General features: G+C 44.3%; 1 protein-coding gene across 7 annotated transcripts in view; it reads left to right on the top strand.

Moving 5' to 3' along the window:
• Positions 1-18,726, top strand: part of LOC122932114 (bile acid receptor-like) — a 158,005-nt gene that overhangs the window by 126,615 nt on the left and 12,664 nt on the right. For all 7 annotated transcript variants that reach the window (XM_044286351.1, XM_044286348.1, XM_044286347.1 and 4 more), the window contains one exon: positions 10,829-10,928. In XM_044286351.1, coding sequence (XP_044142286.1) covers positions 10,829-10,928 — 100 coding nt within the window. The remainder of the gene's footprint in view (positions 1-10,828; positions 10,929-18,726) is intronic.

Below are 18,726 nucleotides of genomic sequence, written 5' to 3'. Positions count from 1 at the left end.
GTTTAGGGTACATATGATTTTTGGTTGCTCTATATTACACTTTTTGTGCGGCAAGGTAACAAGAAATAGCTTTTTTGGCACGTTTTTTTTTGTTATTTACAACATTCATCTGACAGGTTAGATCATGTGGTAATTTTATAGAGCAGGTTGTCACGGACGCGGCGATACCTAATATGTACACATTTTTTTTTATTTATGTTTTATACAATAACTTCATTTTTAAAACCCAAAAAATGTTTTAGTGTCTCCATAGTCTAAGAGCCATAGTTTTTTCAGTTTTTGGGCGATTATCTTGAATAAGGTCTCATTTTTTGCGGGATGAGATGACGGTTTGATTGGCACTTTTGGGGTGCATATGACTTTTTGATCTCTTGCTATTACACTTTTTGTGACGTAAGATGACAAAAAATAGCTTTTTTTTTACACCATTTTTATTTTTTTTACGATGGTCACCTGAGGGGTTAGGTCATGTGATATTTCTATAAAGCCGGTCGATAGGGACGCGGCGATACCTAATATGTATACTTTATTTTTATTTATGTAAGTTTTACACAATGATTTCATTTTTGAAACCAAAAAAATCATGTTTTAGTGTTTCCATAGTCTAAGAGCCATAGTTTTTTCAGTTTTTGGGCGATTATCTTGGGTAGGTTCTCATTTTTTGCGGGATGAGGGTTTGATTAGTACTATTTTGGCGTACATGCGACTTTTTTGATCACTTTTATTACCTTTTTTGGGACGTAAGGTGGGCAAAATTTCAATTTTCTCATAGTTTTTATTTTTTTGGCGTTCACCGTGCGGGGAAAGTAATATGACCGTTTTATAGATCAGGTCGTTACGGACGCGGCGATACCTAATATGTGTAGTGTATTTTATTTTTTTAATTTTTATTCAGTGATAAATGTTTTTTTTTTTTATCTTAACTTTTTTTAATTTTAGCATAAATCTGTTCAGCACCATGGACAGCAGGACGCCTGAGCAGGCATCCTGTTGCCATGGGAACCTTCCCCGTCTGCCACAACTTCGCAGACGGGGAAGGGTAAGCACAGGGCTGAGGGGGACTGTCGGGGGGCTCTCTCCCTCTCCATCGGGGGGCTGCAAAGGCACAGCAGCCCCCCGATGGAGAGAGCTCCCTGACCGATGACAGTTAACCTTTTCCATACAGCGGTCCGTACGGACCGCGGTATAGAAAGGGTTAAACGGCCGTTTATACCAGGGTGTCAGCAATGTGCTGGCAGCCTGGTATAACCCACTAGAAGCCAACGAATTTTCAAGGGGAGGCGGGCGGGGGATTGCACCGCCCGCCTCCTGCAACGCCCCCAACGCCTGCGACACCCTCCCCCCCCGCACCACCCGCCGGCATAAAATCGTGCAGGGGTGCAGAAAAATCTCTAATTTAGGCACTCAAAAGTCAGGGACCGCGGGGATCAGAAACAGCAAAAAGCGCAGCAAACCGCAGGTCTGAATTGATCTGCGGTTTGCTGCGATCGCCGACATGGGGGGGTCACATGACCCCCCCTGTCGTTGTGACAGGATGCCGGCTGAATGATTTCAGCCGGCATCCTGTTCAAATTAACCCCTGGGGCGTCGGAATCTGCATTTAAAGTTAGGACGTCCTTAAGGACTCGGGAAATAGGGCGTACCGGTACGCCCTGCGTCCTTAAGGGGTTAAAACCGAAGTGTCTGAACTAATCGACTTTGGATCTCTGATCTGAAGCTCGATTCGCTCAACACTACTTTACAGTATAGAAAGGCTCTGTATTAAAGGCTGCAGACTGCTCTTACCATATTTCTTCCTATCACTAGTTATTTGCACACTAGCACTTTTTCATCATTATACCTTCCTTATTCTGACTGTAAATATTTATAATAATATCTATAGGAAGTAATAAGAGCAATAAAACCTTTACCAGCAGACAGATATTATACCTTTCTTTTTAATGAGACAAGTCAGAAACTCTACTATACTCATTCACACAATAGAATATAAAGCTCTATATACAGAGAGAAAAAATAAAATTGTGTTCCTATGGAAAGCGGTCTTCCAAGGAGATAGTAATATTATCATTAATCTGGTATTTCTTACTCCTGGGCAGGTAGTCTCTCTTGGGAGAAATGTCTATTCACTGAATTTGCTTAGAGATGCTGTGAACAGAAGATAATCCTTTCTCTCTCCATTAAGTGATGGACAATTCTTATTATAATCCCTGTTCATTAGCATATATTGATACCACTTATTCCCTTACGTCCTACCAGCAGCACAGATGGGGTTAACTGCTCCACGTGGACTGGTAGGACCGGCGGAATTTTTAATGAGCCCAAAAGAATAACCAATAAAAGAACTCCAGCTCCCTTTAAGGGAGGGGTTCATCCCCCAGCCCACCGTGTTTTTTTCTGTCCTTTGGACAGGTGGACTGGCGAGTTTTCTCTCTCCTTTTGGGGAGTTGGAGACGTTTTCTGACTCCATCTGAGTCACCCTTTGCCTCCTCTTTTTTCCCTTTATCTAAGAGCGCTTATATTCTGCACCTTATTTATTTACTTCGCCTTATTTGTTCGCCTTGCGATACCTGGCATGCTTGCCTCTGCTATGTCCCCTCCTGCGATGTGACTCGGTGGCGCTCCACTGCAGGTTTGGCATGGGCACCGCCATGACCGGAAGTGACGCGAGCCTAGCCGCGGCATCACTTCCGGTCTCTCGGCCCGGTCGTCGGCGTCCTCGAGCTGAGTTTGCCGGCCGGGTTCTATTCCAGGGGGGATGTGTGTGTGAGGGTTCTCCCCTCACTTATGCATAAGCCTTTTTTCTAAGGGGAAAACTGTATGGATAGCAGTATCGTTAGGAGGGAGGGTTATCATGCAAACCACTCCCCTGGGCGGAGCTTCTCTATTTAAGCTCCCTGATTTCCTTCAGTCGGTCTCTGGCTGCGTTGCTTTTACAAGCTAGCTCCAGAGTCTCCTGCTATTTGTGAGATATTGCTATCATACCTTTTTTTTGCTTTTCATTGTATTGACTTCTCTGGTTTGTCGGGTTGTAATAATTCAATTAAGAATTATTAATTATGGTCATAAAAATTATTAATCATAAAAAAAATTAATTTATAAAATTTGTCATAAATTCTTAAAATCATGACCTGGTGAATTGTAGACAACCTAATTGATACAATTCACATCTGAGTCCGACTATTTCCTCAGATAAATAAGTTCTTTTTGACGTGCGATGACGTTAATGATAAAACATGTAGTTCTGCATTATACAATAATACACAGGTTTATAAAAATATGCAGATTTATTGGTTACAAGATTATAAACATATATAAGTAAATAAACACAATGATACATGCAAATGAATATATATAGCATTACAAGCTTAACAATACATGTGAGTGGAAATAACTTGTCACATTATAACCAAGCTATTATTAGGTTAGGATACCAAAGTAGGAACATAAGTTATATACATCACTGCTGTTCAGAGAAAACCTCATGATATCAGGACGGGCATGTCTAATCCTAGACATTAATATGGAATGCTAAATACATTCCACCCCCCTCTAACCAACTACACGTCACATGACTTCAGGCATGGGCAGATCCATTCAAGGATATAACTAGAAGAAATAACTGTATCCTTCCGCCCCATCCTGGACTATTTTCACACATATAACTTTGGTAAGACCATTAAGACAAATAAAAGGGATATAGGATCTTTGCTAGACCATATCTTAAATGGGAAGGACTTGAAATAAGTCTTTCTTGTGGGAATCCATCACTTAGCTTGGCGAAGAATAATCTATCAATATATATATATCTATCTATATATCTATCTATATATCGAAGCTTAACTTCTCTTTCCTCTCTTTCTTGTGTGTGTCTCTGTCCTTTTCTCCCCCCTGTGTATGGTTTATGAACACAAACTTATCAGTTAGACACACCTTCCTAATTTGGAGATTTCCAATCATTGTCGGATGGGTGTGATCATTGATAAGAAATGACATCATAACCTTACCCAGAATGCACTTTTGCTACTGTTGTAATGTCACCTACTCATACCTAGGTGGCACTGCTGTGTAAGCTATTTGCATCATAGTATAAAGGGTTAACTTATGTAAGTCTGAATAAAGGTATAATATACAATTGACCTTAAAAGCTTTAATTCAAGGCTATAGGGATTAGATTTGACACTTGTAGCAATTAGAGACAGACCTCCAGGCGTCTCTGAATGTTTCTCACACTGTTTATTTGTGTATCGTAAATAACTTGAATAGCTTTGTTTTCTCAGAGATATCAGTACCTCCTCTCATACCAAAGAGGTGAATAATTGTTACGAAACACACATCTTCACAGACACTCTTTTAGAGACAAAGATTCTCCTAATGAGAAATATATATAATATACTGGATACATGTTGTCTTCATAACATATAACAGTATAATATATATTATATGTCCTACTGATTGTCTTATGCTAAGGACTAAGGCTCATTAAATGAATACATGAATATTATATATTTTGCTTCATTAATAAATGCCTAATTGTATAGGTAATTATCACCAGCTGCATAGAGCTTATCTTTACCTCCCTGTCATAAATTTTAAAGTAGATAAGAAGGCCTCTTCTCAGACTGGTACATTCATGAGAAGAATAACACTAAAAAGTAGAAACCTTCGTGTGACCTTACTTTGGCCTTCTCAAGACATACAAAATTGTAACTATAGTCGAGCATGGCTCTTAAAGGTAATGAACATCCATCTTGACTAAAAATGAATTGGATATCAATGTATTTACCTATGAAAAGGCACGACAGGTTCGTGCTCCTAAATCAAATGGATGGTTTCCCTTATTTTATTTTCAGGATGCTTTAATTTTTTCCTTTCTATTTCAGCTATGGCCTCTCCCAGAGAGCCCGATCAGCTACGGAAGTCAGCAACCAAGAGGAGACACCTGGCTTGTTACGACTGTAATACGCCTCTTGACGAGAGCTTCCCTTTTTCCAGGTGTGACAGCTGCCGTTCCGCCACTGCTACAGAACCTTTGATGCAGGACATGTACCAGTGGGCCAAAACTTATGTTGACGACTCCATTAAAGGGGTCGTACGTCTTCTTAATGAGAGGCTACCTATTCCCTCTCAAACTCCTATGGAGGTGGCCGCCCCCACTGATAGACCAATGCCCCTTTCTGTGGGGTCATCTTCCTCTGATGAGGAAGAATAGACTTCTTGTTTCTTTCCACCTGAAAAGACACAGAAGCTTCTAAAGTCCATCAGGTCAGGGGACCATGATGTTGACGTAGGGGAGTCTTCCGATCCCGCCTGCCGGACCCAGCGGGTCTTTAGGGCAGATGAGACCCTTCTCTCTGTGATGTGCACAGAGTGGAAAAAGCCGGAAAAAGGCCCAGTCCTTACCAGGAAATTCAAGCTAATGTTCCCAATGGCTAAACCCTTAGTGGAATCATGGGGTTCCATTCCTAAGGTGGACATGGCGATTGCCAAGTTGTCCAGGCACACTCTGGTTCCTGCAGACGATGGGTCTAGTCTGCAGGACCCTCTAGATAGGAGGGCAGAGTGCACCCTCAGAAGGGGTTACTCGGCGGCCGCAGCCTCAGCCTCGACATCCATTGCTGCCACAGAGGTTTCTTCCTTCCTTAGAGCTAAGCTAAATCAAATCCAGACGGATGTCGACCAAAGTGTCTCTCGCGACGATATCCTCGCTGCCTTTAAATCCGTCAATTTGGCCATGGATTTTCTATGTGACACAGCCCAACTTCAGCTAAAATTGGCGGCCAAGACAATGGCTTTAGTGTCTGCCGCTAGGAGACCTCTGTGGCTGAAACCTTGGAATGCAGATAATGCGTCCAAATATAACCTCTGTGGGCTCCCCTTTGAACCAAGTCGTCTATTTGGATCCGAATTAGACACCATTATGGAGGGTCTTTCAGATAAAAAGGGGAAGAGTCTCCCCCAACAGCCCTTTCGAGGCAGGGGTAGACAAGCCCGCGGGGGCCAACCAAGACAGCAGGCTGGACGTAGAGATTGGGGGGCCGTCTAGAAAGTTTTCTAGACGCTCCCGCAAACCCACCAGGGAGGCAAAGCCCTCCTGACTATGGGCCTCTCAGAGGCTCTTGGATAAACCCTGCTATCCCTGTCGTTACGCCTCTGGATTTTCCCGCACCCCTCCCCCACCTCCCTGTAGGGGGGCGTCTTTTCTTCTTCAGGCATGTATGGGCCCAGGAAATCCTGGATCCCTGGGTCCAAAATATAGTAGCCACAGGCTATCTTATAGACCTTGTTTCTCTCCCCCAGGAAGATTCATTGCTACACGCATTTTTTCGCCGGCCAGGCAAAGGATCTTGGAATCCTATATTCAAGACTACCTTTCCAAGGGAGCCCTGGAGGAGGTACCGGCAGGGGAGAAGGGTCTAGGGATTTATTCTCCAGTATTTCTGGTACCCAAAAAGACGGGAGATCTTCGGATGATTATAGATTTGAGATTTCTCAATAGTTTCATAAGGAGGACCAGATTCCGCATGGAAACCATAAGGTCAGTCAGCCACCTCCTCAGTCCTGGGGATGTGATGGCCACTCTGGACCTCAAAGACGCTTGCTTACCTCCACATCCCGATCCATCCTTCCTCCCCGAAATTTCTCAGGATCGCGGTCCAGATATCAGGAGTGTGCAGGCATTTCCAGTTTGCCGCCCTTCCCTTTGGAATCTCTTCTGCCCCCATGATCTTCACCAAGGTGGTAGTATCGGTAGTGGCAGCATTGAGACTCCAGGGTCTGACCATTGTCCCTTACCTGGACGACTGGCTTCTTCAAGCCCCTTCAGTCCCTCTACTTTCCCATCATCTTCATGTCGCAATTTCCTTTCTGCTCCGCCTGGGCTGGATTATCAACTGGCAGAAGTCGAACGTGAGCCCTTCGACTTCTATCCATTATCTAGGATTCATAATCGACTCTCTGGAGATGTCCCTCCAGTTGACGCCAGAAAGAAGAACGCGAATTCAGGACCTAGCAAGGTTCCTTTATGTACCACGACGAGTCTCCATACGGACCCTCATGAAGATGGTGGGGCTCATGTCAGCGGCTGCAGTCCCTTGGGCTTTATGGCACCTCTGACCCCTTCAGTCGGAGGTCTTAAACAAATGGAACGGCAGCCCTACGGGGCTAGATTCCCTGTGCTCCCTATCCAACCAAACCCGAAATTCCCTCAGATGGTGGTTCCATCTACCAGAAGGGAAGTCTATGACCCAACCAGTTTGGCTCATATTGACCACGGACGTGTCCATTGTAGGCGGGGGCGCCCATCTAAACGGGTCCCCAGTTCGGGGATCCTGGTCTCCTCAGGAGCAGCATCTTTCTTCGAACCTGGGGGATGAACGGTGGGCTGGGGGATGAACCCCTCCCTTTAAGGGAGCTGAAGTTCTTTTATTGGTTATTCTTTTGGGCTCAGTTAACCCCATCTGTGCTGCTGTTAGGACTAAGGGAAAACAAATTATCATTAGAAATTAACGATTATCAATTCAGTCCTAAATATTATTATTTTTATTATCAGATCTGGCATCAGACTATGCTGTAAGGACTGCACGGTATGGGGACAGGTCTGCTCGATTATCCAAAACTTCACAAACAATATTGTGCTGTTTTGGCTAATAGAAGCAAGTCAGAGAATAAACTGGATACATAGTTTATGAGTCTGGTGTATTCATTAGAAACGAGAACCTCCAGCCTTTCCCTTTATAAATGATGTGTTCCATTTTGGTGAATAGGAAAACTGACCTGTTTCCATACTATTTTGCGCTTCAGTAGGACAGCATAACCTGATGACAGATCTGCTTTTAAATTACCATACTTTTTTTATACCTAAACATTAGACAGGAAAAAAATAATTCTATCTAGTCTTCATTGCTAAAATAGCTATTTATACAATCGTATTATGGTCACATTTTAATGCATGTGTTCAAAATATATTGTGTTCCAAATACAACAGTACAATCAGGAATCAAGGGTTTTGCCAAGTCACAGTACATACCCTAAAATGCAGCTACTCAGGAATCCACAAGTGAGCCATATGTTTAGTTAACAAATTTGTGAGGTCAAAAACATATTATAGTAGTCTATTAAACAAAGACAACTTCTGTTATTTAAGGCACTCATTGATGTATACAACAGTAGCTATATTAGCAAATTATTGTCCTGATTATTATTCTTCATAACTTTAGTCTTAAAGGGGATAACCAGACCCTTGACCCATCCCCTTGATGTTCCCTTGCCACTTCCTAGGCCCCCAACAGTCTCTGTATTATGGCCTCCAGTGATGAAGTTTCTGACATTGGTTGCAGCAGTCCCACATGGTGTTGATTCATTATAGTAGGAAGTGAGAGACCAGCAGGGGACTCAGTGGCCTGGAAGCAGTGAGTGATCAGTAAGGCATTACTTAGTTTTTAACTTTTTATAATTCTGCTACAATTTTATAGTTTTTTTTATGGCGTTCCCATGTAGTAAAACTGACACGTCAACTTCATTTTCCAAGTCAGTATGATTACAACAATACCACATTTATATAGTTTATATTGAAAAAGAAACAAATTCAGATTTTCTATGCATCACCATATTCTGACCCCCATAACTATTTTATATTTATGTCTAGAGAGCTGTGATATCTGAAGTTTTTAGTAATATTAGTGGATCACTTTTTATTCATTTTTTTGGTAGGTAGAACGACAAAAACATTGGCCCTTATGGTATTTTTTTTTTTTTTAATTCCAGTGTTCACTGTATAGGATACATACATTTATATTTTAATAGTACTGGCATTTTGGGACATAACAATGCCTATGATCTTTATTTTGTATTGTTTAGTTTTAACATAGGGAAAGGGGAGTGATTTAAATTTTTAAATACAAGTTTTCGCACTTATTTCGCTGAGTGAAGCGTGACCAGAATGAGTGCATGGTGTGTTATGGGTTTGGCCACGTAACCTCAAGAGGGGTGACCAGGGTGGGTTGGATGCAGAGGTGCTGTGGCTGTGCCTGGATGTGCTGGATGGTTGTGATGCGGTGTGAGTGCCTGGAATTATGCTGAGTGTCATGGTTTCCCTGTGATGGGGATCTGAGCGTCGGCATTGCCTGGTGACCAGTGTGGGAGCCGGGCCCAGCATAGCAAACACGTGGAACGCTGAAGAGCGCGGCGCCGAGGCTCCCAGGATGGGGAGCAGCTCAAGGCGCCGCTTAGCTTACCAGAGGAGCGAGGTTTGGGAGGGCAGAGGAAGTCAGACCGGAGGCAGGAACGAGCGGCAGCGAGGGTAGAGCGGCAGCGTCGGCACTGAACCCGGAAGTGAAGAGACGTCACGTGAGAGCGCGGCGTCCGTGATGGGAGCGTGAGGTGGCGCTAAATAGGCCTCCTTCGCCCCTCCCACAAACGCAGGCTGAGCTTCAGCCTTGACTACTTGTTTCACACTTTTTTGTTAGGTATATAATCCTACATGTGTTAATTCATAGTTTTGATGCCTTCAGTGTGAATCTACAATTTTCATAGTCATGAAAATAAAGAAAACTCTTTGAATGAGAAGGTGTGTCCAAACTTTTGGTCTGTACTGTAAGTAAGTTGCTCCTTCGAGAGCGGTTCTCTAAGTCGTCTACTTTATCCCACAATTTGGCATTTTCCAACATAGCTCTCTGCAACTGTTTGCGTACCTCCCCATAATCGCACTCCACCTCCGCCATTTTCATCTCCAGCATTTCCAGCTGCGTGTCATGTTGTGCGACCTCTGCTTTTAGCTCGTTGAACGACTGCACCACAGTGGAAGACAGCGCCTCTTATAGGTCTGGTAAAATACGTGTTTCCACTTCCACCGCAAGGTATTTGTAGTCAATGTCCATTTTTTCCTCCTGCGGGGTTTGGGTATAGACATCCTCTTTCCTCTCGCTGTTTGCCAGTGCTGATGCCTCCTCATCCGGTGGCTGTGCCATATTGTTGTCAGTTGGCGCCTTCCCAGGCTTCATCGGGTTTTTCTTGGATTTGCTCCCCATTTGGACAACTTATCGGTCCATAGACCGATTGTGCACCGAAGCGGTATTGTGTGTGTCCGGTCTATATCGCTGACCAGGTCGTTTGGAGGGGATTTGCACAGCAAGCGGTGTCTCTCACGATGGAGCTCTCAGTGCATGCTTCTCTTCATGTCGGCGCCGGAACCGGAAGCCCTATACATTTTATATAACTGGATGTGCGTTCCTTTTGCAGTTTTCTTGGTCTTGTTTATGCATAAAATGTATCTGTAAAGCGCCACCTGCTGTTTGTTCTTTTCAAGCTTCCAAACTTCTAACGTCCCCAAAAAATAAAATGTCATTTTCAAAATGATCCAAACATGAAGTAGGCATATGGGGAATGTAAAGTAATTACTATTTTTGGAGGTATTACTATTATAAAAGTAGAGAAATTGAAATTTGGAAATTTTTCAAAATTTTGGGTAAATTTGGTATTTTTTATAAATAAAAATGATTTTTTTTAAACTAATTTTTATGACCGTCATGAAGTACGATATGTGACGAGAAAACAATCTCAGAATGGCCTGTATAAGTAAAAGCGTTTTAAAGTTATTACCACATAAAGTGACATATATAAGATTTGCAAAAAAATGGCCTGGGCAGGAAGGTGAAAACAGGCCTGGGGTTGAAGGGGTTAATGGGACAAACCTGAGCAATAACTTTTGTCACTGATGCAGATTACATTCCATAGTGATTATTTTGGTCTTCTTATAACGTTTATAAGCATCTGCCCTAATATTAATGTAATTTGATGTGAAAAACTTTTTTTTTTTTTCATTTTGACTCAGCTAGAAGAATCAGCAAATCCAGAAGAAATATTCTACCACATCTCTGAAGCAGCTGTAATGCACGTGCAAGTTCTTGTAGAATTCACAAAAAGGCTCCCAGGTATGTTCTTTTTTTAAGGCCTCATGCACATGATCGTATTTTGTTTCCGTGTCCGTTCCGTTTTTTTTGCAGATATGATGCTGACTCATTCATTTCAATGGGTCCGCAAAAAATGCGGGCAGCACATCGTGTGCTGTCCGCATCAGTATGTCCGTTCCGTTGCTCCGCCAAATAAATTGTGCATGTCCTATTTTTTCTAGTTTGCGGACAAGGATAGGCATTATTACAATGGATCCGCAAAAAAAAAGCCATACGGAACGTCATCCTTTTTTTTTGCGGATCCGCAATTTGCAGACCGCAAAACACATACGGTCGTGTGCATGTAGCCTAACACACACAACAATTTTTAAACTGGATTGGGTCCACAATAGGTTTCAAAATAAAAGCTATTAATTAATTAAAGGGAATCTGTGACCAGATACCCAGTTAAAAAGACATTAGCCATGTGATAATCTCACTTCCAATGCTCTTGGTCCTATTTCGATAAGTGACCCCATTGTGGAGAAATTAGATTTTTATTTTATTCAAATTAGCCCCTGGGTACAATGAGGGCATTGCCATTGCACCCAGAAGCTCCACTCACTCTCTTCTGGGCCATGCCTCCACCACTTAGATTTACAGGGCGAGGTAGTGAATACATACTCACAGTTGGCAACAAAGTCTTTTGGCAGCCAAGCTAATTTTTCCAAAATGGAGGCCCATATCGAAATAGGAACAAGAGTGTGATAACAAGCACACATCTTGCATGGCTGATGGATTTATAACAAGGTATCCTGTCAATGACCCTTAAAGGGGTTGTCCAGGTTCAGAGCTGAACCTGGACATACCTCCATTTTCACCCCGGCAGCCCCCCTGACATGAGCATCGGAGCAGTTCATGCTCCGATGCTCTCCTCTGCCCTGCGCTAAATCGCACAGGGCAAAGGCATTTTTCAGAGTTCCGGTGACGTACCGGGGCTCTCCATGGGGCTGACAGGAACCCCGGTGACGTCACCGGCACTGATGGGCGGGATTTGGCTCTGCCCTAGCCAGTAAAATGGCTAGGGCAGAGCTAAAGCCCGCCCCTCAGAGCCGGTGACGTCACCGAACACACCGCTGGGCGGAAGTTACCGCCCGGCAGTGTGTTATTGAAAACAAAAGAGCCCGTGCCCTGCGTGATCTAGCGCAGGGCACTGGAGCGCATCGGAGCATGTGCTGCCGGGGTGAAAATAAGGGTATGTCCGGGTTCAGCTCTGAACCCGGACAACCCCTTTAAGGTTATAATTAGAGATGAGCGAATTTCATGTTATGAAATTTGTTCACTCTTCGTTTGGTGGTAAAAGGTGAAGTGTGTTATGGATTACCACGGACCATAACGCAATTCTTTAGAGGCATCCCATTATTCATTCCGTCATAATAGAAGTCTATGGCCTGCATAACGGATCCGTCCCGTTTCCATTATGAAGGAGAGGACTCCCCTGCATAACGGAACGGGATCGTCCCGTACGAATCGTGAACGAATTTCAAAATATGAAATTCGCTCATCTCTAGTTATAATGCCCTCAAGTAACAATATTTGTAACTTTAAAGGGGTTATCCAAAGTCTAACACATTCCCCCCCAATGCCCGACCTCTCATATAGATTATAATTACCCACTCCCCAGCACCCACGTCTCTCCTGATACCTGCACAGCCATCACTGCGGTCAATAGCAGGCCGCGATGGGAACCAGGCTCCCTAGCATCGCAGGTAACGCAGCAGCGGCCATGCGGGAATCAGGACTGATGAGGATGCCTGGGTGCGGGGTAAGTAAAACTATATGAGGGGCACAGGCATTGGGGGCATCTGTTAGACATTGGATAACTAATATACTAGTTTTCCCGTAGAGTTCTAATCACAAGTTATATAATGAGCTTGTAAAAACATGTTGTCACGAGAAGGGGGTGGGGATAGGTGCAAAACTGACTCCACCTACATCTCTGTCCCTGCCTACTTGCACTTACCCGTCCTAGGTAACGGAGCGCAACTGGGCGGCGATCCCTAACCTGAGTAAGTGCAGAAAAGACAAACAAGACAGACAAACACAGTGTAGTCAAACAAGGAAGGTCAAAACCAGGAGGTCTAGGCGGTACCAGGGAACAAGCAGAAGCAAAGTCAGTGCACAAACCGGGAGTAAATACCAGAAGAAGCAACTTAGACACAGGAAGCAGGCGAGGACAAGTCAAAGTATAGCAGGAGTAAAATACCAGGAGATGCAACCGGACACAAGGAGCAAGCGAAGGACAAAGTAAAAAAAACTAGCCGAGATTCAAATACCAAAGAGCAATGTCACAGAGGAAGATACACAAGGTATAGGACCTTAGTCACAGGCAACCTGTGGCAAGCAGGCTGCCTGTTAAATAGGGGAGAGAAGGAGTCATGTGACGTGGCCAGCGTCACATGACTGATCCCCTTGCATACAGCTGATCGCCAAGTACCCAGTTCGGCGCTTAGACTCCTCAGTAACCATGGGAGCGGAGGACGCCAGCCACGTCCTCTTTCCGAACTTATCGCAGGGCGCCGGCAGCACCGAAGGAAAGTAGCGTGAAGTCGGCGCCCTGTGACGCATGTTAATGTAGTTCTGCCTATAATTGCACAGTGCTAGGGATGGCAAAACAACCCCTATGAGGCAGAAGTCAATTTTCTTCATCTTGAGTGACAAGAGAACAGGTCAAGGAACACTGTAAAAACAAAACCCACAAACTGTGGCGGAATTGCCTTGATTTCATTCCATTTGGAACTTGTTTCCAGCTTTCCCCTACATAGTATGCAATATAATATGGTGTTAATTGAAAGAATTACTTGTCTTAGAAAAAATAAGTCCTCATATGTGAACAGAAAAATAAAAAAGTTATGGTTACAGGAAGCCAGGGTGTCAAAAACCCCCCCACAAAAATGGAAAAATGGCCATGACTGGAAACGGTTAAATATAGTGACATGGAAAATGAAAAACATCACCAAAAGGCGGCAGGATTACAGCATAATCATTTGAGTTTATATTTTGCTGAATTTGTATGGAGTGGCAGCACAAATGTTTGACTTCTGCTCTACTAATCAATGTGGATCTGCTAGTAAGGCCTCATGCACATGACCGTTGTTTGGGTCCGCATCCGAGCCGCCGTTTTAGCGGCTCGGATGCGGACCCATTCACTTCAATGGGGCCGCAAAAGATGCGGACAGCACTCCGTGTGCTATCTGCATCCGTGGCTCAGTAAAAAAAAATGTAACAAGTCCTATTCTTGTCTGTTTTGCAGACAATAGGCATTTCTACAATGGGCCGCCCGTTCAGTTCCGCAAATTGCGGAAGGCACACGGGCAGCTTAAGTTTTTTGCGGATCCGCGGATTGTGGACCGCAAAGAACAGCACGGTCGTGTGCATGTAGCCTAAGAAGAAATGGGAGACTTGGGGCTGCTGCCCTATTGTTCTGCAAGGGTCCAAGCAATCTATTTTACAATCAAAATGCTCTTTGTGGAAAAAAAGTCTACTATATGAATAATTTGCTTGTTACCTTGTGGAGGGGGCCTAAAATTATTTTTGGACAGGGCCCCATCAAACCTAAAGCCAGCTTTGACTGCTCACTCTGTGAGTTTGTGAGGTAAACTACCGTACTTATTTGCGGAGATGCTCTTAGGCTCCATTCACACGTCCGTAACGTGTTTTGCGGATCCACGGACAGCAGATATGTGCGTTCCTGCATTTTGCGGAACGCACATTGCTGGCACTAATACATAATGCCTAGAATAGGACATGTTCTATTTTTTTCGGGAACGGAAATGCAGACCCGGAAGTGCGGGTCCACATTTCCAGAACTGCAAAATGTGGAACGATATTGCTGACGTTTGAACTGACCCTTAGTCTTAGGCTACTTTCACACTTGCTTTCGGGGTTCCGCTTGTGAGTTCCGTTTGAAGGCTCTCACAAGCGGCCCCGAACGCATCCGTACGGCCCCAATGCATTCTGAGTGGATGCGGATCCGCTCAGAATGCCTCAGTCTGGCCGTTTGGCCTCTGCTCCGCTCAGCAGGCGGACACCCGAACGCTGCTTGCAAACGGATCCGTCAAGACTTACAAACGGATCCGTCCAGACTTACAATGTAAGTCAATGGGGACGGATCCGTTTGAAGTTGACACAATATGGCTCAATTTCAAACGGATCCGTCCCCCATTGACTTTCAATGTAAAGTCTGGATGGATCCGTCTGACTAACTTTCAGACTTTTCTGAAATATAATGCAGACGGATCCGTTCTGAATGGATCCCATCGTCTGCATTATAGGAGCGGATCCGTCTGTGCAGACACCAGACGGATCCGCTCCGAACGCAAGTGTGAAAGTAGCCTTAGATGCATCCAGTTCACAATAATAGCAGTTGAGTGGATAGATCTAAGTGGCAGATCAAAATTTTAAGAAATGACTTGTGACAAAGATGTCATCCTATCACAGTAGTATCCTACTACCACACTAAGGGACCACTCGCATGACTGTATTTCTGGTTCCGCCTCCGTTCCGCAATTTTGCAGAATAGGTGCGGACCTATTAATTCCAATGCGGCAGCAAAAGATATGGACAGCACACCGTGTGCTGTCTTCATCCGTGGTTCTATTCCGCAACCCGCAAAAAAAGATTGCGACAAGAATAGGCATTTGTATCATAGGGCTGGCCGTAGGGGTGGGCGATATGGCCTAAAATCTATATTGCGATATCATTTTAAGCATGTGTTATATACAGTACAGACCAAAAGTTTGGACACACCTTCTCATTCAAAGAGTTTTCTTTATTTTCATGACTATGAAAATTGTAGATTCACACTGAAGGCATCAAAACTATGAATTAACACATGTGGAATTATATACATAGCAAAAAAGTGTGAAACAACTGAAAATATGTCATATTCTAGGTTCTTCAAAGTAGCCACCTTTTGCCTTGATTACTGCTTTGCACACTCTTGGCATTCTCTTGATGAGCTTCAAGAGGTAGTCACCTGAAATGGTCTTCCAACAGTCTTGAAGGAGTTCCCAGAGATGCTTAGCACTTGTTGGCCCTTTTGCCTTCACTCTGCGGTCCAGCTCACCCCAAACCATCTCGATTGGGTTCAGGTCCAGTGACTGTGGAGGCCAGGTCATCTGGCGCAGCACCCCATCACTCTCCTTCATGGTCAAATAGCCCTTACACAGCCTGGAGGTGTGTTTGGGGTCATTGTCATGTTGAAAAATAAATGCTGGTCCAACTAAATGCAAACCGGATGGAATAGCATGCCGCTGCAAGATGCTGTGGTAGCCATGCTGGTTCAGTATGCCTTCAATTTTGAATAAATCCCCAACAGTGTCACCAGCAAAGCACCTCCACACCATCACACCTCCTCCTCCATGCTTCACAGTGGAAACCAGGCATGTAGAGTCCATCCGTTCACCTTTTCTGCGTCGCACAAAGACACGGTGGTTGGAACCAAAGATCTCAAATTTGGACTCATCAGACCAAAGCACAGATTTCCACTGGTCTAATGTCCATTCCTTGTGTTCTTTAGCTCAAACAAGTCTCTTCTGCTTGTTGCCTGTCCTTAGCAGTGGTTTCCTAGCAGATATTCTACCATGAAGGCCTGATTCACACAGTCTCCTCTTAACAGTTGTTCTAGAGCTGTGTCTGCTGCTAGAACTCTGTGTGGCATTGACCTGGTCTCTAATCTGAGCTGCTGTTAACCTACGTTTTCTGAGGCTGGTGACTCGGATGAATTTATCCTCCGCAGCAGAGGTGACTCTTGGTCTTCCTTTCCTGGGGCGGTCCACATGTGAGCCAGTTTCTTTGTAGCGCTTGATGGTTTTTGTGACTGCACTTGGGGACACTTTCAAAGTTTTCCCAATTTTTCGGACTGACTGACCTTTATTTCTTAAAGTAATGATGGCCACTCGTTTTTCTTTACTTAGCTGCTTTTTACTTGCCATAATACAAATTCTAACAGTCTATTTTAGTAGGGCTATCAGCTGTGTATCCACCTGACTTCTCCACAACGCAACTGATGGTCCCAACCCATTTATAAGGCATAAAATCCCACTTATTAAACCTGACAGGGCACACCGGGGAAGTGAAAAACATTTCAGGTGACTACCTCTTGAATCTCATCAAGAGAATGCCAAGAGTGTGCAAAGTAGTAATCAATGCAAAAGGTGGCTACTTTGAAGAACCTAGAATATGACATATTTTCAGTTGTTTCACACTTTTTTGTTATGTATATAATTCCACATGTGTTAATTCATAGTTTTGATGCCTTCAGTGTGAATCTACAATTTTCATAGTCATGAAAATAAAGAAAACTCTTTGAATGAGAAGGTGTGTCCAAACTTTTGGTCTGTACTGTATATCGTGATATATTGTTTTCTATATGGGGGGGGGTTTAAACTTTTTTTTTTTTACTTTTTATTTAATAACTATTAGCCTCCTTAAGGGCTAGAACCCTTGTCATAGTCACCCTAATAGAGATCTATCAGGGTGAATAGGACTTTACACTCTCCCAGCTGCCCTGTGCTTTGTGCACACAGCAGCAGGGAGCTGAGTCCCCTCCTCTAAACAGTGCCATCCACAGATCCCCTTCCCCTAAACAGTGCCATCCACAGATCCCCCTCCCCTAAACAGTGCCATCCACAGATCCCCCTCCCCTAAACAGTGCCTTCCACAGATCCCCCTCCCCTAAACAGTACCATCCACAGATCCCCCTCCCCTAAATAGTGCCATCTACTGATCCCCCTCCCCTAAACAGTGCCATCCACTGATCCCCCTCCCCTAAATAGTGCCATCCACTGATCCCCCTCCCCTAAACAGTAACATCCATTGATCCCCCTCCCCTAAACAGTAACATCCACAGATTTCCCTCCCGTAAACAGTGCCATCCACAGATCCCCCTACCTTAAACAGTAACATCCACAGATCCCCCTCACCTAAACAGTAACATCCACAGATCCCCCTCCCCTAAATAGTGCCATCCACAGATCCCCCTCCCCTAAACAGTGCCATCCACAGATCCCCCTCCCCTAAATAGTGCCATCCACAGATCCCCCTCCTCTAAACAGTGCCATCCACAGATCCCCCTCCCCTAAACAGTGCCATACACTGATCCCTCTCCCCTAAACAGAATAAAATTGATCAGAGCACTGAAGCAATTCAGGCTATGCTGACACTCCAAAGAGGCAAATAGACAATGGGCCCCTAATGCTTATTTAAAATTTAACTTTTATGAGATCAACGATATCAGAATAATAAAACTCACTACACATAATAGACATACATACACATAAACGACCAACTGAATGGTGCCTGGCTGGTATAGACAAAAAATCTGTTCCGTCCGGGAAGACGCGAACAGTCTTACCAGACCCTTTGTAGATAGTGGGAGAGGTCCTTGGATACAGGAGGCAGGAGACACTTGGATCATGCCGTGCGGGAATAGGTGCATTCACTGTGAGGCCGCGTAGACGGAGCAATGGAGTAAATCCTGTATAGCCCTACCAAAGGTGAAGGGGGCTATTATGCTACTACCTATCTACACGAAGCACTCGCCTTGGAAAAGGCGACCCCGTCCGGTAGCCTGTCCCTATGGTGGACCTAACCCTAAAACTACAGAAGTTATGCCAGTGAATTAAAGATAGAGTTGCTTCCAATGGTCTCCCAACGTGGCACGTTTCTGTCCGTGACTCTTCAGGGAAAGACTGCAGGAAAATGAGAGGTAGAAAGCCGCAGGTATCTAACCTGAGGCTGAATACACACTGGAAAGGGGAACAAGCTAGGAAGCTTG

The sequence above is a fragment of the Bufo gargarizans genome, chromosome 3 (genome assembly GCF_014858855.1).
Source record: "Bufo gargarizans isolate SCDJY-AF-19 chromosome 3, ASM1485885v1, whole genome shotgun sequence".
Classification (NCBI taxonomy): Eukaryota; Metazoa; Chordata; class Amphibia; order Anura; family Bufonidae; genus Bufo; species Bufo gargarizans.
The sequence above is the reverse complement of the archived record's forward strand: the minus strand, read 5'-3'. Positions and strand labels throughout refer to the sequence as shown.